The 24,207-nt window shown below is 27.8% G+C and overlaps 1 protein-coding gene across 1 annotated transcript; it reads left to right on the top strand.

Annotated features, from left to right (window-relative positions):
• Positions 1 to 409: 409 nt before the first annotated feature.
• On the top strand, positions 410 to 22,699 carry LOC107440679 (thyroid receptor-interacting protein 11). Its single transcript, XM_087169408.1, has 12 exons — positions 410 to 654; positions 3,172 to 3,311; positions 4,396 to 6,840; positions 8,460 to 8,531; positions 10,055 to 10,176; positions 10,926 to 11,089; positions 12,411 to 12,514; positions 14,612 to 14,711; positions 15,778 to 15,859; positions 16,910 to 17,024; positions 17,892 to 18,011; positions 21,371 to 22,699. Exons 1-12 carry the CDS (start codon positions 564 to 566, stop codon positions 21,623 to 21,625), a joined length of 3,810 nt encoding a protein of 1,269 aa, XP_087025534.1. The 5' UTR covers positions 410 to 563; the 3' UTR covers positions 21,626 to 22,699.
• The last annotated feature ends 1,508 nt before the right edge of the window (positions 22,700 to 24,207 follow it).

The raw sequence follows: 24,207 nt of genomic DNA, 5'->3' as shown, positions 1-24,207 counted from the left end.
TTTAGTAGAGTAATTTCTCGAGAATTAAGATTTCTCTCTTATAAGAATACAGATACATAATATTATTTGTTTTTTTTTATTTACAAATATTTTTCCGATGTGTTTCACATATTTCCTTCTTTAAAAAAATAGATTTTATTTTATTTCGACATCTATATTTTATTTTGTCATTTGCATAAGAAGGAATATGAATTTTTTCTTCTAATTTAATAAGCTACAATAAAAAAAGGGACGTAACCATACTACTTCACTGAAGAAATTCCTAGTGCAACTGAACGTGTTGTTCTTCTTACAGCTATTCGTCTTAAAAAACAACGCCTTCTATAGGTCGTTGCGTTCGCGAATACGAATTCGCCTGCTGGGGAGCGAAAAACGTTGCCTCAGTACCAGTCTGAACTAATAAAATGAAATCGAAACAAGAACTAAGGAATGATCATTATAAATTTTAAACTGTTGGCAACATTGTTCATTGTTTTTTTTTTGTGTGTCGTCTGTGTTTGCAGGTGTGTCACGTGTGAAAATATAAATAAATATGGCCTTAGCATATTAATCTTGTGTAAATAATGTCTTGGTTTGGGGAACAATTGAGCTCTTTTACCGAAAAAATAACAGATATTACGAAGGAAATATTAATTGATGAACCTGACCAAAGAGGTACGCTAATATGTCAGCGTCAAACATAACAAAACTTTTGAATTAGAAAATTTACGTATATATTTAATTTATTTAGCTGATATCTTTGTGTTTATCTTATATTTCTGCACAATATTGATGCTTGTATAACTCGTGCGATAGTGCATTGAAACTATCAATTTTTGCGCTTGTTTTATAATTACTAAGCACGAATAGTTTCGAAATGTCATAATGCATTAATCTTTCAACCTACTGATTGACGTGATTAGTTCAGTTAGTGCTGAAATATTTGTTAGAACTCTATTTTCATTATTGTTGCAATGCTATAGCACTTGTGCATATCATACTAATCTATACCTACATTTCATACTAAAATATGCTTCTAGGATTAAATTTTTGAAAACATTTTTATAATCTAAACTCGCTCCGTGTAAAGTTCCTTGTCTGGCAACACTTAATCCAAAAATGTTACAAACCACTAGAATTAAAAAAAACTATTTGCTTCTAAATGTTACCTAGTTTTTAGGTACCATTATTTTTTAAGCAGCAAAGAGTAAAACTATCCCTCTTTAATAAGAATATATTGTCTAAGGTTGCTGTTGCTAATATGTTGAAAGGCTTAAATTTGCAGCTGATTGATTGGAAGAAAAAGAAAAGTATTCTATCCTTTTTTTTCCAGTCTGTAAGTTTTATACATTTTCCTTTATCTTCTATGTGTAAAAATGAAAGAAAATAATTTTTAAAAAAGTACCCATTAAGAAAAAATTGTTTCATTTGAAAATTTCTAAAAAATTTAGATAATTTTTTCTTTTTGCAATCACATGTCTAATTACTGATTAACAGAAACAAAACATTGTGCCCTGTTACGGTTGGGTATAGAATAAAAATGAAAAGTTGCAAAAATGATAACAATTTAGAAAGAAAAAAAACTAAAAAAATTAATGGCCGGGTGAAACATATAGTTAGTACATTTTTTGGAAGTGGTGTCGCGAAAAACTTTTATAACCCATGAGGAATAGTAATTTTTCTTCTTCAAAAAACAAGTTCCAGAAGATAACAAGTATATTAAAAAAAAAACATACCTTCTTCTCCATAGAAGCTCCCTGAGTCTAGGATGAAACAAACAGAAAAACTTTGGCTAGTGAAAATGAATTAGTCCAGTTCTTTTTTTGAAAAAAATCTTTGTTGTTTTATTGGATAAGAACATGTTAAAAATCATCATATTGAGGCACATCATGTAAGGAATCATCAATGGCACATCCTAAAAATGTGGTAACTAGTGATAACTGGAACAGGAGATTTTTTTGAAGAAATTAACAAGCAGGAGATATCCCGATCATGAAGTTAGAAAATGACTGTGAAGGATTTCCATCACTGGCAGAGGCTAGTCAGCGGATCATCTTAAAAGCTGGAGATTTATCAGGAAAATTCTTTAGTAGACATTAATCCGAGACAATGAAAAGGACAGCAGATTTGCAACATGGCGGTAGATGAGTTAGTTACAGAGAACAAAACAACAAATAAAGATGGCGCAAGGAAGCCATTCTTCCAAAAAGCTTCTCCACCTTAGGGAGGTGGGAGCAAAAAATATCAAAACTCCGTTAAGCGGAGGGCAGCAAATTATTTGACATCAAATTATCGAAAAGCATCTCGTCTTTCGCGCTCTTCCTTTTTATAAGATACAAAAACTTAAAGTTGAAGTTGTAGTGCATGTTGTGCAAGTTAAAGTTAAATTATCTAAAAATCACGAGTTGAGACGAAAAATTGATTATACGTTAAAAGTTACGGTTGAGAAACACAACATACACGCGGAGATGAAAGATGCCGACAACCAGTGCGAATTCTCAGAAAAAAAAGGGTGGAATGTTCTCGAAAGAAAGGGGCTCTTCAAGGAGCTGGTAAGGAATTTTAGGGGGAGAATGTCCAAATTGCGCTACCGCTTAAGGGGCTAAAGAAAGATGATGAAATAAAAAAAGGTATTACAAAATTATAACTTAAGTCGAAAGAGTTAGTATTATTGATTAAAAAAACAGGATATTTAGAAAATTAGGCTGTGACCTAATGTCACACATTGATTTAAAAAAATTATGCTAAATAAACTTTGCTTACAAGTACATACTATAATGCTGTGGAATGAAAAGAATACAACAAATAAACAAACCTCGACTGTTAAAGCTACTTTTTTTGATTTAAATGGAAACTTAAACAAAAAATGTAATTGTTTATTTATTTAAAATAGCTTTATTAATTGGTAAATTTGTTTTAACACATAATTATATCAGTTGGGATCATTTTCATAAACACTAAATTTTATTAACCGATCCGTCTCTTCATGACGCCAACAAATGGCACTGACTAAATCATGTGCCTTCAACAACAATTTTGAAGGCAGTGGATTTGACCTATAAAAATGACCTACCTCCATCAATGACCATTTTATTGTGGAACAGAGAGTGGTTGCTCCCGAGAGGGTTCACTGTATATTGATGTTTTAAAAACGAAAATAGCTTCAAAATCCCTTTTTTTTTCCACTTTCAGAGTCACCCAATGCCACTAATGCTCCAACCTATAAAGAGCTTCTTGAGTTGTGCAGAGAGAAAGATGAGAAAATAAATAACCTTCTGTCCGAAAAAGAATACCTTGAAAGTAATATTGAAGAGCTTGATAGGCAGCATCAGGTTTAGTAGGCAATTATTTCTTTCAAATTAGTCTGATAATTATTTGCATGCAAATTGTTTTAGTTTTATTCACGCAATTTAGATTTTTTATTTTTAAAAATTTGATTTGCAGCGGATGCATTATTTATATGTATTATTAATTATTTTTTCTCTTATGTCATTGTCTAATGCCTGTTTTATGAGCGAACTCCTTTTATCTGCTGTCTAGAGCACCATATAGTATTATGGTTTTGAGGCTAAAGGGTTATAAGTAGGGGTATGAGGTAAATAATAAGGGCCATTTTTGACTTTCAAAAGCTGTCTTTGAATTATCAAACTATTTTTATGTTAGTGTTTGTCTAGTTTGTTTCTAGATAGTTTGTTTCTTGATAGGAAATATCAAAATCTTTTTTCTTTTTTAAATGGGCTCTAAAATAGAAGTTCTTTTGTTAAATAGAAAGAAAAATCTTATGCCATATATTTACTGTTTATTTTTTTTTTAACCATTTGAGTACCTTTTTAAAACATTTTTTAGGCAAGCATTTATTTTGAATTTTAATAGGTTTCAAATTGTGAGAACAAAAAATATATTATTAATTTTTTTTTCTGATACATTTTAAATAAATATTTAAAATGTATGAAAATTCTTAATTTAGCTTTTACAAAAATTTTTTTATACATGCTGACAATACACAAACGTAAGATTGCTTTTTCTTGTAATTCTTGTTTTTGTATGCTAAATGTCAAAATAGCATTTGTAAAAAAAGTTTATGAAAATGTTAAATTTTAGATTTTAAAAATTACTTTGATGCCACAAATTTAGTGAGATATATTTTATCTTATTTATTAATTATATCTATAAATTGCAACTAAATTGATCGTAAAGTATAATAAAAGTGAATTAATTTTTCCATTCTGCAATCTATTTTACCATTATAATTACCATTTGACAAGATTTTTTCTCCTAGGATCATTAAAATCCTAGAATTTTGAAATTAATACTTAGTTTTATGAATTTATCTAAGCAAAGAATTTTCTGTAAGAAATTAACATTCCTATTAGGTTTGTGTAATAAAGCTAATTGACATTTTTTTTTCATTTATAGGAAGCACTTGAAGCTGTTTTACTTCAAAAAAGTCAAGTTGTTTCTGAAAACAATGATCTCAAGAAAAAGCTTGACGCTGAGAAACACAAACAACTTGAATCTGCCAAAGGTGATTTCCAGTTTTCCTATGGAAACTCTGATATATCAGATAACTTAAATGCCAATGTTTGTGAAAGTCATTCCACTGAACTGTTAAGGGAGAACATAAACTTGATATCCATTTTGCAGTCTGTTTCAGATTGTAGTGAAGATGAAAAGTTCAAGAAGCAAGTGGATTGGCTCGAGAAACAAAAGGATTTGATCGTACTCAACAACGCAAGCTTAAATACTTCCGTAAACAAGATAGATACTTACATCAGTTTCTTAGAAGCTTTGCACAGTCAATCTTTGTACTCTGTTGTGGACGAAATTTGCTCTATTTTCAATTCACTAGTTTTTGAAAACAGTAATTTAAAAGAAAAGCTTGCTTTAGTCTCCAATGCAGAAAATTCTGTAAAATCAAATAATAGTAAGAACAGCTCTTGTGAGGCTAATAACCAACAAATAAAGTTAGAGAGAGTTGATTCCGAAGCTCAAACTGTTGCATTCAATCTCCAAACTACTGCACAGATTTGTGAGAACTCTAAATCTAGTCAAGCTGAGATAATCAAACCCTCTGTATCAAACTATATACAAACAGATTCAAATTTTGGTGAAGAAGTAGATTCTTTACTTAAAAAAGAATCGCTGATAGCTCAACTTGAATCTAAAAATTTATTTTTGGAGGAGGAGAAACATCTCATCCAAGAAAAAGTTGATCAGTTACAGTCACGTTTAAATAAAGAGACTAGTCACATCAAGACTCAGACAGACAATACATTCGAAAATTCCAGCAATGAGCTTCTTAGTGCTCAGAGAACTATTGAACAGTTAAAGCATGACTATTGTGCTCTCCAAGAAGGTAATGCTTTAACTATAAAGAATTTGAATCGAGAGTTGGAAGCTAGTGCCTTTACTGTTTCTGAACAGCAAACTAAAATTGATTCATTGAAAGATGAAATTAAATCATTAGGAGAAACTATTCATAGCTTAAAGCTGAGAAAAGATAGTAGTGAAGTTTCCATTGAATTAGATAAAATGCCCATCCAAAAAACTACTATTCAACCGTTAAAAGTTGAAGAGATTCAAAAGTCTTCAATTTCTGAAACCGAAATGACACTTTTGCAAACCAGGTTAAAAACTTCGGAACTCGAAAAAGGAAGGCTTTTGTGTGTCCTGAATGAAAAGACTCAAGAATGTAGTAGTCTCAAAGCTGAAGTTCACAAACTGACCAACATAGTTTCTTCTGAAAAGCAAGCTTTGATGAAACTTCAACAGGATATATTTGAATTGAAGCAATCAAACGGGGAGAACTCTGACCCAGAGCTTACAAAAGAAGCCATTAAAAAACTGAGTACTATAATTAAAGATAAAGATTTAGAGATAGACTCTCTAACACAAAAGAACTCGTCTCTCACTACTTTAATTCAGAATGACGCCGCAATACCAGAACAATTGCAGGCACTGGCGGATGAGAAAATGAGTCTCTCAAAAGAATTGAGCAAATATAAAGCAGAACGTGATAAGATTATGCTAAGTTACAACACCAAAGATAAGGAATGGCGGGAGCATAAGGGTGAAGTAAAGAAATTGAATGGAGCACTTACTGAGCTGAAGGAAAAATTTGATGCCTTAGATCAAAGCCATACTTCAGTTGTTCAACAATATGAGGAAAAGCAAAAGTCTTTGATCAATACTCAGAATGAGCTTGTCAGGCTGAAACAGCGTGTCAGTGAATTAGAACAGGAGTTGATGGATGTCAAAACGAAACACACTGATCTTTTAAATAGTGTGAATGCAAATGATGTCATTCAAATTACGAAAGAAGAATTGCACGAGAAGGACTGCAAACTCGAAAAACTCACTTGCGGGAATGTTGAAAAAGATCATCTAATCCAAGAAAAAGATTGTATGATCCATGATCTTTCCCAGCAAGTCAAAAAGCTGAAATTGGAGTCTGGGCAGCAGGTTCAAATGAGCGGAGATCTCCACGAAAAAATTTCCAACTTGACTGAGAGGCTAAAAAGCGAAAATCTTTCCCTCGATCAGGTTCAGAAAGAAAAGGTCTCTCTGGAGCAGAGATTGCAGGATCGGACTTCGGAGCTGGAGCTGCTGAAGGACATGAATGAACGATTGAACATGAGTGTGAAGGAGAAAGAGTTTTCGATTCAGTCAATGACTGAAAAGATATCCTCCTTATCGCAGTACATTAGTAGTGACTCTTCTTCTAGTTCTGCTGATGTCAACCAGATTCTAGCCGAAAGTGAGACAATGTTTAGTGAAGCTCAGAAATTTAGACGTGAAAGAGATGAATCTCTTTTGGCTTTGAATCAAAGCAAGCAAGAAACTCAGTCTCTTAAAAATGAGGTACCAAATTATTATCATAGCTTACTTTGTCGCTTTTTGATTTTTTTCACCTTCAGTATCATTTGTTGTTTTGACTTTTAAAAATTTATTTTTTTTACTTTTTATAGATCTAATTCTTTTTTTTTCTTCTAAATCGATACTCATTTAAAATTTTTTAAAGTTTTTACCCCAATAACAAGTAATATATGGAAGCCACACGCCATTTATACTAGGTCTGAAAACAAGCTAGATAAATTTGCAGATTGCAGCTATGTTTCAAAAATTCATAAATTATAACTAAAAATAACTAAAATTTTTAAATCAGCAATTCGAAAACTGGGTTTTGAGATGTCATTTACGTTCATATTAAATTTTGTATCTGTAAGTACCCAGAATGTGATAAAGACACACAAATGAATATTAACTTATTTTATTTTGTGAATTGATGCTTACTCTGTGAATATAGAGAAAAAGTCTCAAGACTTTTGACCAAGAATAGCAAATTTCTACTGCAGTTGAAATAATCTGGGAAGAAATTACCTTTGTTGAAATGGTTTATTTTTAAATTTTTAGTGGAAGAAACTCTTTCTAAATAAGAATGATCAATTATTGAAAAATTTTTTCAGCAGTTTATAATTGCAGTCTATTTTGATTAAGATATTCGTTTCTAAGCTATATTATAATTATAATTGACATTCATAAACTGCTATTCAATTATAGCTAATGAATTGTTCCTAAACCATTCTTATGATGCTTAATACTTAACAATTAAATCTGTCATTTTTAGTTTCTTTTATTTTATCCAATTTCTTAGGGGAAAAAAAACAGGTTTCTTTTTCCTGCTGGATCAGTCATTTCCAATAATGACTAAACTTATTTCTAGATAAAAAAAAAAAATTATTTATTAATGATTAAAAAATGTTGTTATCCAGCCAATTTTTTTGGACGAATATTCAGTATTCGACCAAATTACTATTAGTTACATCCCTAGTTCCAATCACATAAAAAAACAAGCAGAGCCTATTGTGTACCTCATTGAACTGAGAATCTTTTGAATCTCTTTTCTGGCTTCAAGGATCAACAAAAGTCGAGGCAAATATTTCCGGAGAGAGCAATGCAGCATAGAGGTTTTTCTCATCATGTATCATCCCTCAATGTTCAACTGAAATAGATAATGTAATTCACAGATACTGTGGCTAAGGAGTCTCTGATTGATCCGGCCGATTTTTTTGGGACGAATATTCAGTATTCCACCAAATCACTATTCGTTACATCCCTAGTTCCAATCACTTAAAAAAACAAGCTAAGCCTATTGTGTACCTCATTGAACTGAGAATTTGTTGAATCTCTATTTTGGCTTCAAGGATCAACAAAAGTCGAGGCAAATATTTTCGGAGAGAGCTATGCAGCATAGAGGTTTTTCTCATCATGTATCATCCCTCAATGTTCTACTGAAATAGATAATGTAATTCACAGATACTGTGGCTAAGGAGTCTCTGATTGACTTTGGTTTTGAGCATTATTTCTCTAATTATTATTATTCAGTTTCCCATATTTTTTTTTTGTAAAATTTTAATCCATTTTTTTTAAGCTCTTGTTTTCTCAGTTTGGTATAATTAGTAATATTTTTTATTTTTCAGATTCAGAGATTAAAAAGCAATGAAATTCATTTGGAGAGTCAGTTATCTCGTCTTCGTCAACATCTTTTAGAGGTAGTTATTTCTGAGTTAAAATATTTTTTTCTAACAGAAACAAACCTGCTTATGAAATATATTTAGTTATTTTTATTTATCAACCAGTTTTTATTTGCAAATTTATTTATTATTTTTTTAAATGCATTCCAAATGTATTCACTGCAGAATTGACATATATGTAATTATTTACCCTTTGCTGGTGGAGCTTAATAGGGCAATGCCTATCATTCAGGTCGGTTACCAGCCATAAGCAAAAGGTTAAATGCAATAATTTAGGTCTTTCATTATTAAAAAAGAATACTTTTCTGTATGTACTAGAGAACTGGTTGGAGATTTTTTCTTAAGCAATTACTAATCTCATGATCCAAAAGCATACTATATACATATCTTTAGTTTATAAAAAAAATTACTAGACATAATTTATAAAATAGATTAATTTATTTTATAACTGTCGTTGAACAGCCAACCCAATTTTTTGGGTTTACGACTAATGTTCAACTCCATAGCTTTGTCATTTTGAACCCAATTCAGAAGACAAGGTAACTCCCGGATCAAGTATTAGGAGAAGTATATGCGGAATTTGTATTGACCAGCCATTGCCAGGATTCGCACCTGGGTTAACTCATTAGAAGGCAAATGCTCTATCCTCTGAGCCGTCATGGCTCAGTATGGATTATTATGACTCATGAGTTCAGTTCATATTAAATAGAAGAGTAGTATTTTAAAACATTTACCTTCCAGATTCTTCTTTTCGAGCAAGAATGCATGTTGGTCCTTAAGATACCATGTTTGGGTCAAGCATTAATAATTTTAAAAATACAGTATTTATACTCAATTTAAGAGTAATATAAAAATAAAAAAATATAACTAGTTTTTATCAAGCTAATTATTACCAAAAAGATTCTACATTTTAATTTCTACATGTTTTAGTATTAATTACAGAATTATGGGAAAGTAAAATTTTCCTCCTTATTTGTCCCTATGACTTTCCGGTTTTGAATACATTTAAGTTATTATGTTATTCTGATAAGTGAATAAGGGTTTTGTATTTACCCGAAAATGTCACACTTAAAACACATTCACTCATAAAGTTCAGTGTTTTTAAATGAATAGCTTATCAGATTCAAACATTTACACTGATTTTAACTGTTTGGTTTAAAAACTAATATTAATATTTACTGATGAATTCATAAGAAAGTGTATCGTAAATGATATTAATTGCACTAGCTATCAAATTATATCCAAAGAAGTCAAGATACTTCTTCTGAAGAATAGCAAGTTTATAAACCTGTAAAAAAGTATATCTCCTATTTAGTATTTTTTCATTCAAAAATTGCTATCTTCCAAATTTTGTAGCATTTTGTTTGCTGGTATCTGTAAATTTAGTCTGCATATTAGGATCTGCTACAATTTTGTTTGAGAACTAGACTATGTATTAATAAGTTTGAATATGTCATAGCATATATTTTTAAGTTTTTGAACCTTTTATATTTCCAAAGGAATGAATAATTGTATAAATATTACGCAAATAATTGTGTTAGGTTGAAGAGAATTATACAAATGAAGCTCTGAAAGCAGAAGAAAGAGAAAAGAAATTGAAAGAGGACTTATTTGAAGTGAATAGAAGAGCTGATATAAATAGCTCCGCAGTTGTTGATACTAAGTAGGTGATTTTTTTTGTTGTTGCTAATTCGTGTAATATTACTGAAATTTTGTGTTCTACCTTTGGAAGTTTGGAAAGACTCAAATAAAAAAATTTTCTCGACAACCTTATACGAAAATAATTTCTGGAATAACACTAGAGATCCAATTTACACATAAAATTAATGTTTCTTGAATAAATAAGAGATTCAATCAATAACTCAAATAATACTAGGGAATTAAAAAAAAATTATTTTCTTTTGAATGAGATTTTTTTAACAGATCTTTGTTATTTTTACGGTGCTGATTCTAAACCTGTAATTGGTTTCTTCCTTCCCAGCTGCAGTTTTTTTAAATGACATTTTTAGTCTATATATCTTCTGTATGCAAAATTATATTAAATATAATATTATTATAATTATAAATATAATTATTATTAATTTAAATAATTGTATACAAAATTATTTTTTAATTTAAAATGTTTAATAATTTCAACAACTGCTTAAAAAAATAAGCTTTTCTTCCTTACGTTTTTTTTTCCATTCAATTTGGATCAACTAGTACCTCAAACATTTATATCATTATAAAATATTAATTTTTTAGATAACTTTTTATTACTTTAGTAAGAGCATTTCTTTAAAAGATATCTGCTTCTTAGACTGTTTGTCTAGCTCACCTTATCTAATTTGGTCTTTGTGACCCATATAACATTTTCTTATTTGACCTTTAAGGGCATAATGTAAATGAAAATCTTTGTTTTTTTCTTTTTAGCCAACGAGCTAGCATTCAAATAGCAAGTCTCCAAGAGCAACTTTCGATGGTAGCTACTCAGCGAGATGAAACTCTGGCTCAGATATCTTCTTTAGAGGATAAAGTGTTGCAACACTCTACATCTGTGAATAAATTACAGTTAGTACTTGAACAAATGCAAAAAAGTAAGTGGTACTATAGAAGTGTTTTTGTTGTACTTTTATTTAAATGACTATTTAATGAACATCATGTAAGTTTTTGTTAAATACTTGCTTTTTGAAAGATTAATCTGAATTTAAATATTTATGATTTTTCATTAGTTCCTCATACAAATACTCAGGGCGAATAAAAGATGCTGTCATGCTATCTATTCTTTATATTTAATTTTAAAATCCCACATTTTTCTATATTGCTAGGAAAAAAATATAGTCCTATGTTTCTTTATATTCAATTTTAAAAAAAATGTCTATTAATAGAATACATATTTACTGATTTGACACATACACTATAAGAGCTATTTATAAATGTCACTACTTTATAAAACTACTTTCAAACCTCTTCTGTACGCCTTGCCAGTGTTGCTTCTGCTGCCTGCTTTGCCTGAATGTGCTGTTTGATCACATCATGTTTGAGTTTTCTTGCAAATTTTATGTATCTGACTTGTCCCTTTCATGGTGTTTCAATTTTAATGCCCAACTGTGTATCAGAGATGTTTTCTTTGTTTTCTTGAAATTTGTCTTTGACTGTTTTTAATTTATTTTATTAATTAGTTTGCATCCCTACAGTAAGAAAGAGATTGATAAAATATTTTAATTCTATTCTATAATGCCTGAAAATTGATGTATTGTTGCAATTGAAAGTAAAATTGAACTAACATTTGACTCAAAGTAGAACATTTTTAATTCCAGTGGTCTGTCTAGGTTTTTCTAATAGGTACCTACTTTGTGAAAATTTAGACATAATTTGTGAAAATTAAAAATTATATTAAAAAAGCAACACAAAATTATGATAAAAATACAAATTTATCGTTTCTTACGAGACAGAAAATAAAATTTTAAGAAAAAGTATTTTGTGAAACTACCATTTTCCCTAAAGTTGAATTTGTGAAGGTAGTAACGGTAGTAAATTTGGCTTGGACAGACCCCTGAATTCTATAATCACTTGTATTTATGCTGTGATATCTGAAGTATAAAATAGGGTAGTAAATAATTTAAATCCTGTTTCTGTATTCGCCAAATGATTGTCACAGCATAGCAAATTTTTGGCTCTTATGCTGGAAATCAAAAGCTAACTGTTCGAAACCAACTGAAGGTAGTAAAATTGCCCTAATATTTCATTTAAACTAAAACTAACCGTATCTGAATTTATTTAGTGAACAAGATATTGCTGTTTAATTTTTTTTTAAAAATTGACAAGTTGATGCATAGTGTAATTATAATTATTTCTTGCAAATTATTAATGCAAAAACAATGTATCTAAACTTAGCATTTTTTTTTCTCTTAATAGGCAATGAAAGAAAAATCAAAGAGGTTGATAACAAGTGGCAAACTCTTCTTCAAAGTCAGAAAGAAGCGAACCAGCAGTTAGAAAAACAGTTGCAAATTAAAAAGGTGTTTAATGTTAATATATTTTTTATTTTAGTATAATATGTAACCATTTTTAATTTTTTCTTTTTGCAATAAAATTTTTTTAACTGTTAATTTTTTTTTAATAACTGTTTTATATTTTTTCTGCATTTATGTATACCTCCTCATTCCATCAGGTGGATTTCTAGTTTTTAGTGTTAAATCTTTTTGCTGTATAGACTGCTCAATTTACTTTTAAGTAAGTGCGTATTCCACGTTCTAGTTATCGTTCTTCTTTTTTCCTTCCTCCTCACAATATTCTAGCTCTTTATTCAATTTAACCCTTTAGTTGATCATGTATCCCCAAACTTCGAGGTATTCTACTTATATTTCTATTTCTTCTCTACATTTTCTATGTTTTTTTTTTTTTGCGCCATGCTTTGTTTACATCACATACTATAATTTCACAATTTCGAGTAAGTGAATTGTTTATATTTAACACATTGCTGATTCTGACTTTTATGTTATTTAACTATAAATTCAATCCAATTTTAGACTTTTTTGATGAAAGAAAATTCATTTTGGGATCATGTGTGTTAATCTAAATAAAATTAGCATATCACTGAAATTAAAGTTTTTGAAATACTAATTGTAAATTATGATGATAAGCAATAGAATTTGTCTTTATTTACTGATACTTATTTTAAATAGTTTTATAGCATCTCACTATCCATTTTAAGCATAAGAAAATATTTTTCATTGTTAAAATTTAAAATTCTATCACAGGTTATATATTAGTTAAAGTAGGAAACAGGTAATTGTTTTCTAAATATGTACTTGTTGAACAAAATCTGTACAATATTATTTGACAAGTGTTAAAAATTAGCTATAGAAGAATAGGCAGTCTTTAATGCTCTGTTATTCATTAGGTAGGCATTAATGAAACCTTAATTCACTCTCTAGTGTTCCAGCTAGGGTGCAGGAAATTTTCCAATTCTAATATTTCCGAAGAATTGAGTAATTTTTTTTTGTTTGAAATTTTCCCTAAAATTATAGTGCTAATTTTTCTTTTTTTTTTTAAAACAATGTCTTTAGAAAATATTTTTTGAAAATAAAGTTTTTTTTTTTGATAATAATTTTTTAACAAAAAAATTATTTGATTTTTATTATTATTTATATTTATTGATTTATTATGTTCTTGAATAAACTAGCATCATAAGTATCAAAACTAAGAGAATTTAGAGAAGTATTTTGAAATAGTAATAATTTATAAAACTAAATTTTGTCCCACTCATAATCTTTAGAAATTCAACTATCAAAAGTGTTACAAACTAATTTGTATTATATTTTTTACCATTATAAAAGTTTAACTTTTTCTTTTAAAATGACAGAAAAATGTTTTCTTCTAACAAAATTATTGTTATTTACCTCCAAACCTTGTTTTTGCGATCAGACATAATTTGCATTGCTGTTGTTTTAATTTATTGTGTTAGTTTTTCTTTCAGTATTTATGCTAATTATTACATGCTAAAAGTCATTTTACCTTTTTATGAGGTTTTATTCTAAACTTGCTCAAATCTAAAAGTTTTAGATTCACAATAGCAGATTCATTGCCATTTATGTATGTTTAATGTAATTTATGTTTCTATACTTTTTGTTTGAAAATTATTGATATCTCAAATTATTTTAGTTTAAGAATCATTTTAAAATTTTCTGAAGGTATGTGAAGAATCAAAGCTTGCAGCTTTGTATGCTAGATTTGATATTGCTCTAGACAAAGATTTAGATTATAATTTTTTTTTCTCTTGCCATTGAGAATATAGTTGAAACAATTTTAAAAATAGATAAGTTGAAGTTTAAACTGAACACATTTATGTGTTCAATCAATCAATCTGTTTTTACTTTATGATTATCCGTATTATGTCTAAACTTTTGTATAAAAGCCATAATCAAGACTTGTACAGATTCATTATTAAAGGTCTTTTTCAGTTTTATTTAATAATTGTTAAATCATAATTAAGAAATAGTAACTTATTGTGTATTTAAATTATTATGTTTACTTATTTATTCATTTTTTAAAATAAAATGTATGGATGCTGAACTTCGTTTCTTTTTAAATAAATAATGCCATTTTTATTGTAGATGCAACTGGAAGAAAGTTCAAGAGCTTTAGAAGCTGCTTCTCGACTAAGTGAACAATTGGATGCAAAGGAAGAAATAATTTCAACTCTAAAACGAGAATGTATGCACACCTTTGTTTTTAACTTAAAAGAATACTGTTAAGTGTTTATAAATACCACTTTAAGAGGTTAAACACACTTTTGGGAATAAAAGTAGATTAATATTTTTTCAAATTTATTGTAAAAGTACAAAACTGCTAATACAAGAAATGTGTCTAGACTGTTTTAAAACAAAATGCTTACGCATGTTTTAAAATAATTGAAATGTAATGTGGTAGAATGAGTATGACCTTCGGTTTCAACACTTGATATGTACTTTGCACACCACGTTCATCCTTTAAATGGTCGTTTTTAATGGGATACCTGCGAGTGACGTAGTGTGCGTGTCGCGATCGTGATTGGTTGTTGAAACTTGGTATAATTGTTTACGTTAGCAACTGTTTTTTCCATTCTATTTCGAGTAAGCCAACCCCATAAAGTATCATTTCTCTTAAGTGACGGATTCTAAATTCTTTCACAAAGATTTTTTTCTAAAAGATTTCAATTCTTTCATTATATATTTTCACTGTATTCTTTCACCATATATTTATTTTATAAAAGGATTATTGTTTTATAATAAGTTTTTGAATGAGTTCAGTGAAGATAAAACATTTTTTTCCCGTGATTTAATACCTTAATTAAATATTTTCAAGATAAAATCTCTTGATTATTCTCTGAAAGTTTCTAGTAATTTATTTTATTTTAAATTAATTTTTTACTTATGAGTGACCTAATTAAATTTCTTAATGTTCCTCATTGTATGATGCACTATTCTTTTTATTCATCTTCTAGCTTTGTATTTTTATCTATTTTAAGTTGTGCATCATATCCTTTATAGAAGGTTTAGATAAAAATGTAAAAGTATGGTAGTGTCAAAGCATTCAGCTTATTTGATTGCTCATATATTGTTTTTTAAAATTTTTTAATGCTGAGAAACTACTACTTAATGCTGAAAAATGATTGTGAAACAAAATTATGATTTAATAAATATTTCACACAGAACTTTGTTAGGCAACCTGACAATTTCATTATTGATCTGAAGTCTATTAAAATTAATTGAACACTCATGCATTTTCTTTTTATCCATAGTATGGGAAACTGAAAATAAGATAAAATCAACTGCCCTAGAAATCAGTTCCATAAGAAGCAATACAGAAGGAAAAGTAGACAGGTAAGTAATTTCATATATTATCAATAAGTGATCATATATATATATATATATATATACTGTGTGCTTTGCAAAATCGAAGTGAACACTGAATAACTTTTGATATAATGATCGGATTTTCATGTACCAATAAAAAAATTTAGTAGTTGCTTATGTTCCCTGAATAAATATACCTTTTTCCTGGCAGATTCTGATTTTTGACCCTCAAAATACCAGGAATAGGGCTGGGAAATAGGTTCCCAATATTTTATGCAGGAGAGCAGTTAAAAATTTGGATCACTTAATGTTTAATTTCAATTTTTGTCTTTTTCACTATAATTCAAGCTTTTGAGTCTGATTTCATAACGTAAGATATCATCTACACTAGATGTACACAACCTTTTTGAGTGAAGCGCCACTTGCATATAGCAGGTAGATTAGGGAAGGACAGCACACATTTTTAGACATGTTTGCAGCACATATGATTATTTTTATGTAAACATTAGCATTCTAAGCACTAAATATTTTTAGCAGGAAACTTAACATATTTTTAGAAAATTAAATACTTTTAATTATTTGGATTTATTTCAAATTAAAAAAACTGATACTTTTTTTTAAAAAAAAATTTCTGATTTTCACAATAACTAATTTATTATATATAAATTATTATTATATATAAATTATTTATTATAATTAATTTATTATATATATTGGAAGGGATATAAATTCTAAGCAGAAAAAAAAAGCTAACAGAATGAAAGTGCAAAAAACATACGCATTTTATAGAGCAACATAAATTTGAATGAAATATTTTAATATAGAAATTTTTATAATGTTAGGACAAAAACCAAATTAAAGGAATTTTTTTATTTCATTCATAAGCTCCTGTGGGCTGAGCATCGACAGTGGATGGGCTGCATGTTGTGCCCCCCTAATCTACAGTATTTATCAAGGTTAGGCCTTTAAATCATTAGAATTGAGTTCTAGTATATGGAAAATCCCATCATTAGATCAAGAGTTACTCAGAGTATGTCCTTTACTTTCTTTGTGTCTGAAACAACCTTTTATTTACAGAATAGTAATGAAAAGTTTGGTTTTGGGCTATTTTTCCACTCCACCCAATCAGAAATCTGAAGTGATTCGTCTTCTAGCTAGAGTTCTAGACTTTAACCAGGAGGAGATGGAAAAAGTGATTTTAAAAGTTTATTTTATTATTGAATTTGCAATTTTTGAGCTTTTTGTTTACCCTTAAAACAGTTGAACCTAATTTGAAGTGTTGTCAGTGTATTTTGCCTGTACCATTCGATTTGTATGACAATATTTGCATTTTAAAATGCTAAAAAGGGGGGGGGGTTTGATTTATAGTAAAGCACTGATCATTAGAAATAATTGGAAGCTCTACTTTGTATACCATACCATAATATTATAGTAAAAATTATTACATGTGCAATTAAATTAAATTAGTAATTATTGATGTTGAAGTCTAATGCGATCAATTGAGTATCCCACACTATTAATTATAGCAAGAGATTAAGAAATAGCAAGAGATTAAAATTTTATATGAATAAGGTATTTGGATGAAAGAAATTCTGGTACTAGAGATTCCATTGTATTTTTTAGATAATGTAGTCTTAAAAAAAAACCAATTTAAAAATAAATATTAATTACAAACAAAAAAAGACATTACCACATTAGTTTCCTAAACTGAATGCAATAAATAACAATAAAAAAATTTCCTTTTTTCTTTTCTTTAATTCCTAACAAATTATTTTGACTTCAGGTCAATTTATGAATGGATTAGAATAGCAATCAATATACAAACTTGACTTATTTTAGTGGTCGACATACAAGATAAACTGGGGCTCTGGTTACAATGGTTTTTCTCTTCTTTACTGTATAGAAAAAATTTAGTTCTTAATAATCATGGTCTACTTGTCAGGTTTCACTTAACATGGAAATCTGGTAATGAGATGAAAAATTTCTGAGAATGTGTCTTGCATTTTTATGTGCACTGTAGGCCTTTTGTCATTGTATTTACCTAATACTTTTTGTATAGGCTGGTATAGTAGTGGGTAGGCAAACTAGAAGACAAGATAGTAAGGGAGGAATCTTTTCGTCTATATTCAATCGGCTGCCATCTCTGAGCTCTGCTGAAAGTAGTCCACAACCGCAAGAGGTAACTATTTATTTATTTTCCGATAAATTTTAAAATACCACTAGTTTTTATTGAAAACGCTAATATTGGTGCAATGGAGGATTTTAAAAAAAATATTTTGAACTTTTATTTATTGATTGTGGTGTGGCTATATTTTTACAAGTTAAATTATTTTATGTTTCTACTTATATGTAAAATTTGCACAGGGCTACAAAAATCTGTAATGGGATGCCTGCAAGTGACGTAGTGTGGGTATCTCGATCCTTATTGGTTGTTGAAACTTGGCATTTGTTTACATTAGCAACTGTTATTTCTATTCTATTTTGAGTAAGCCAAGCTCGCCAATTATCAATTCTCTTAAGTGACACATTCTTTTTAAGATTTTAATTCTTTCACTATATATTTACACAGAGACTTCAGCGCGAAGCCATATGCAGGGCTGATTGTGCTCCGGAAAAATCCGGATTTCCGGAATTTTCGCTGACAGTGATCCGGAAGTTTCCGGAGATCGAAGGTTCAGACATTTCAAAAAATCATTGATCACAGAAATTTCCGGAAATCAAATTTTCAAAGGTGGAACTTAAAAACACAGTTTATTTTGTTTGTTTGTAAGGGAGAGCCAGAGAGATACTTTATGAGCTTATATTCATGATTAATATTAATTTTTTATCAGTAAATAGTTGTTATAATCATAAACTCAAGAAAGAAAGACCTATTTGTAAATTTTAATTACTTCTCCAAGTCATCATAGGTATGTGTAAATGGTATAGTTATGTGTAAAATTTTAAATAGATTTTAAGTAAACTGAGAAATATTGAGAAAAATGGAAAAAGCCTTGTTTAATTTTTTTTTAATTTAAACTGTTTTTTCTACTTTTTTTTTTTTTAACTCGTGAAATTTTCCGGAATTTTGACTTGGGCTCACAATCACCCCTACATATGGAACAAACTAATAATGCCTCAAAGTTGCCTGGTACGCATAACAAAAATATATCATGGTTACAATTAAATACATAAATAATAAATCTAAGTTAAGTAAAAGAAGTAGACAGAAAGGAATTATATTTCAATTAATTTGGAGTGCGATACAACTCTGTATTCAATTAACTTATCGTTAATTAACATTCTAAGTTATGGAGAGAAACTTAGCTCAACTTTAATTACTTCATTTTGCTGATAAAGATGATTGGTGCTGACGTCATAGGTCGCATGTGTAGGTATGAGAGGTCTTCTTCTTCTTGAAGTGCAAATACCCAATTGTCAGAGAATTTCATTTTGGAGAAGAAAGTTAGGCGATAATGATTTTTTAAGCCAAAATGTAAAAAAATCTCCCAAGCTCGAAAAATAACCTACCTTAGATTAAATGAAAGTAAAAATTGAACCACCCGGAATTGCAATGAAATTTATTAGCTATTCAATGATATTCAAAGTAATCTAATACTACTATTTATTTTTCACTGCAGTATGTTTACTTTTTTAAAATTTATTTAAATCGGAATGTCAATTTGTATCAAATACTCTGTTTTGCAATATTTTTTCTCCAAACTGTTTCTTAAATTTTACCATATTTGTGTATTGCTTCTATTCGCTAAGTCAGTAAAATTTTGTTTAAAAAATTAAATTTTCAGTACTTATTATTTTGGCATTTTAATCATACGTAAGATATTATATCTACATGAGAAATATGACTCTAGTTTTCTATTGAGCATATAATTGTTTTGGTTTTTGTGCAAAACATTGTTCTGTCTAGGATTCTAATACTTGTGTATTATAAAATTTACTTATTATACCTTTAAATTACACCATTTTTTTTATAACAAAATGTAATATTTAACATATTTTTTATTTAAAAGTAAATTTTGTCGTTTATTAAAATAAAAGTAATTATATTTCTCAGGAAACAAAACTCAAGCAATTTTAGCAAACTTGTGGTATGAAATTTTGTTGGCATTTTTCTTAGATCTGAAAAGACAGAAAATTTTATCAATGAAATTAATTGAAAGCTCTCTATATATGTTATACGTTGAAGTATACATATTTGCATAGGTTATAACTCTGTACAATGTAACTTCTGCAAAACGTCAGAAAATATTTTTGAACTCGTTCAATTTATTCATTTATTCGTTTGTAAAATGAAATCAATTATTATAACTTAGAAATTAATAAAAAAATTTAACTTTTAAAAATATGTAAATTTCATGCAGATAATTTGTGGAGAGGACATTAGATCAACTTTATTGTGCTTCTGCGTTTAAAAAATTTCAAACTGATTCTGTCAAGACTAAACTTTTAATAAAATTAGTGACAATACATTGTATTTTAAAATTTGTGATTTATATATTTTATATTGAGAAATGAATTCACTAAAGTTTGAATCAGATAATTTATCTCAGTTTTGAAACTTGGATTATTATTATTTTTTCAATTATATATCCTTTGTTGTTGTGAATTTGTCTCTATGCATGCTAAATACAATTAAAAAATTTTTTTAAGCCTGAATAGTACCACTTACGATCTTTTTAAAAACTGTTTGATTTTCAAAAATTGATCCAAATAAAAAGTTGAACATCCTCATAATTGTTAATAATTATTATAGAATTTTAAAGATGCGTTACTTTAAAGCTAAAGTATAAGTTAAGCATAAAAATTGAACAAATCAAGAAAATGCTAATGCTAAAGGATTTTAAACATGTTTTAATTTATTAGTTAGAAGAAGATCAAGTTTCAAATAACTTTTTTTTATTTGAATTACTTAACTTACTAAGAACAAAAGAATTTAAAACTAGTCAAACATTTTGTTTATCATTAATTTGATTTATATATCATTATTTTTTTTTTTCATATTATATGTGCCATATATTTTGTGGAGGAAAAAAAATTCTATTTACTTAAAATGTAAATAATAATAATATTTTTAAATATATAATCAGAAATTCCATTTAATTATGTTTGAAGAAGAATAAATTTCTATTTTACGATTTTTAAATTAGAGATTTTGACTTTAATTTAAAATCAATTAAATAAGAATTAACCTAGATAGTAGAATTTTGTGCACATTTATAAAAATAAATGTATTTTTTAAGTAACTCTTTTAGATAATGATAGTGTTTTTTAGATAATGACTCAGTTTCAAGCTTAAAAATAAAATAAATTTACTAAGTAATCATTATTATACAAAGAATAAATGGTTATAATATTGTAAATTGTATGTAGAACAGCATAACTTTTTTTAATACTAATTACAATGTAACACAATGTTAATCCTGTTTTTATTCTAAAGATAGTGTTTAATTGATAGCATTGTAGTTTAACAACATTATTTTCTGTTTTTACCCCCTATTTTTTTGTGTTTGAAAGAACCTTATTTTTTTACTTCTTCAGAAATCATTTACTACATTATTTGTCCAATTCCTGGAAAATGAATCCCAGCCTATTGTTCCTATGCCATTCCCTGCAGAGAAAATGGCTGAAGAACAGAAGTCTAAGACTCAACTGAAAAAGAAACCTGAAACTGTTAGGAATCCAAGTCCACTTCTGTTAGACATAGAATCTGCTTTCCCTACATTTACACCCGTTGCAGCTGTGGAATATTCAGTGTCTCCAGCTCCTGCTATACTGAAGGAGGTTCTGGAATGATTCATCTCGGAACAATCTGGCTCACAAATGTGGCCATTTACTTGATATCTCAGCAATTGATTGCTATTGATTACAGAAATTTGAATTTTCCAGTTTTATATTACACTTTAAACCTTTGAGCGAATTTAGGAAGAATTTTGCTTGCAATACATTCCCATTGTTATAAGTAAATCTGTGAGTTGTACAAGAAAGCTTCCTGAACGTTTGAAATGTCTGGGTCTAATTTCAAAAGATTGATAATAATTTTTCCTGATGTTGGCAAGCTCTCTTTTTTAAAAAATCTCTCTTTAAAAAAAAGAGAAAATGCAAAATATTGATATTAACTTTCAGATTTTGACCAATGTATAAATTACAGTGAAATAATGTATAAACTAAATTTTTATTTATTTTATTAAAAGTATGATACAGAGATGATTGTGCTCCGGAAAAAATTTAGATTTTTCCCTAGCCCCAGTCCGGAAGTTTCCGGAAATCCAAGGTTTAGAAGCTTTAAGAAATCATCAATCACATTTATGTATAAAAATTCTTGTACATTTTATAAAATAACACCTCATTCAATCGTAAATATTTTTTCTGATAAAATAATAAATGATTTGAGATAAAAGTAAACTTATACATAATTATTCAATTGAATTATACTGCATATAATTATTTTACAATTTCATGGTGAAAATATCAATAATTTAAATTTATAAAGACATTAATTTTTAAAGATGTGTCATTAATAATTTTGCTCAAGACATTTTCAGGGTTTTTGAGTTGGGCTCACAATCTCCCCTGATACTAATGTTTTTAAAATTAAAATAAGAATTTTTTAGCATAAACAGTTCTATAAATGTTGTGAATTTCAATAAAATATTATGAGTATTAACTTGTATAAATTGAGTATTAAATTGTATTATCACAAAATGGCATTTGTGAAAAATTTGAAAACTAATTTTAAAACAGCATTAATAGAAAATGTGCATATTGAAATAAATTGTATGTATTTAAACTTGAAGAAGTGACTGCTGTAATACATAAGGTGTGGAAAAACGGAAGAGGTAAAAATAAAGATTATATTTTTGCTGGTCACTGGTTTGTTTGTATTATAGATATAGCTTTTTATAGATGTAATTATATTATTCCATCCATGTAAATTAAATGTCATTTTATAAAAAGTTTCCTGTCTTGTAAAAAAAAAAGCATTTATTAGAAAAAAATTATTATATTGAGATTTCTATGTTTTATTTTTGTTAGTTAATTTTTTTTTAATTATTTAGTTTATTAAATTTTTTTTTTTTGTAAATATATAAATCATTTTTATTGTATATACAATAATTATTTATAAAAATTTATTTATAATTTGAGTATATTTGTTGAATGTTAGTCTTAAAATTATTTATGCATGAACTGTGTTAAAAAAATTTATTTGAAAATTCATTATGACCCTTGTCATTATGATTTATTTTCAGTTTTTTTTAAAAACCATTTTCTTTTAGCTCTTAGTGTATAATTTTGGTAAACCAATTGTGCTAAGATTAAAGTGTTATTTTATTTATTTTAAAAAATCTTATGAATTACATTTGTGTTTGAAAAAAAAAAGTTTAGATTATTATTGTTTATATGCTTAAAAAATACTGAAGTCAGCATAAGTTAAAAAAAATTTTACATACAATTTTTAAATCTTAAATATTTTTCAACTAAAAGCTAAAGTTCTTTATATTGTAACTCAATAGACAGTGCAATTTTAATTTTGAATTTTATTCTAAATTTTAAAAAAAATAGTAATTGCAATGGAATTTCAGATTTAGTTAGCATCAAAATTCAAGTATAAAGCCTCATGAACTACTTATTTAATAATAGGTTTTTATAACATAAAACAATGTCTTTATATGTTGTAGTATATACATTACAAACATAAATAATGAGCAACTCTACCTATAATTTTATTTTAGCTCATTTATTTGCTTTTTAACTACTTGGATCAACTTGAATTGATTGAGAATTAATTTTGTATAAACTAAGACTCTTAACTGCTTATAAATATCTTAATTAATTAATTATATATTTATCTATATAAGATTTTGAGTTTTGTTATTGTGAAGTAAATGTTGGTTGTATATATAATACTAAAGGTATGTTGACAAATTAATCTTAAAAAAAATCATTTTATATTTACTATTGTTTTAAAGTTATTGGTTTGCAATTTATAGGTAGGTGGATCATCGTTCATAATAATTAGAAAATAATTTCTGTCGATTAGTTAACAGTTGTAGGCTAATTAATTAATTATGAAGCGAGTGTTGCAGAGGTGTTTTTATATTTAATTTTTGAATAAAAATTCTTTTTGGTGTTAACAATTAAATTCGTCTCCTTTGATTTTTTTCTAAATTATTTTTAATATTTTAAAAATTTGATTTGATTGTTTTTATTTTTTTTTTGAATAATACATAAAACATTTTATTTTATAAATTTTTGTGAACTTATTTTTATTGAACATAAAAAAGAAAAATGATTAAGTTTTGTTGCATTGAAGTAGAAATGAATAAAATATCACTATTAAGGAACGGCTAAATGCATCAATATTTATAATTTTTTTT

Source organism: Parasteatoda tepidariorum, chromosome 8 (assembly GCF_982258835.1).
Source record: "Parasteatoda tepidariorum strain Cologne lab strain chromosome 8, Ptep-v5.0, whole genome shotgun sequence".
Lineage (NCBI taxonomy): Eukaryota > Metazoa > Arthropoda > Arachnida > Araneae > Theridiidae > Parasteatoda > Parasteatoda tepidariorum.
This window is presented reverse-complemented; position numbering and strand designations above follow the sequence as displayed.

What these genes read in the sequence shown, in the direction of transcription:
- LOC107440679 (XM_087169408.1), top strand. Translation starts at nt 564, where the DNA reads ATGTCTTGGTTTGGGGAACAATTGAGCTCTTTTACCGAAAAAATAACA. An exon ending in TTCGTCAACATCTTTTAGAG is followed by an intron (nt 8,532 to 10,054) that starts GTAGTTATTTCT and finishes TAATTGTGTTAG; the next exon opens with GTTGAAGAGAATTATACAAA. An exon ending in GTAGTCCACAACCGCAAGAG is followed by an intron (nt 18,012 to 21,370) that starts GTAACTATTTAT and finishes TTACTTCTTCAG; the next exon opens with AAATCATTTACTACATTATT.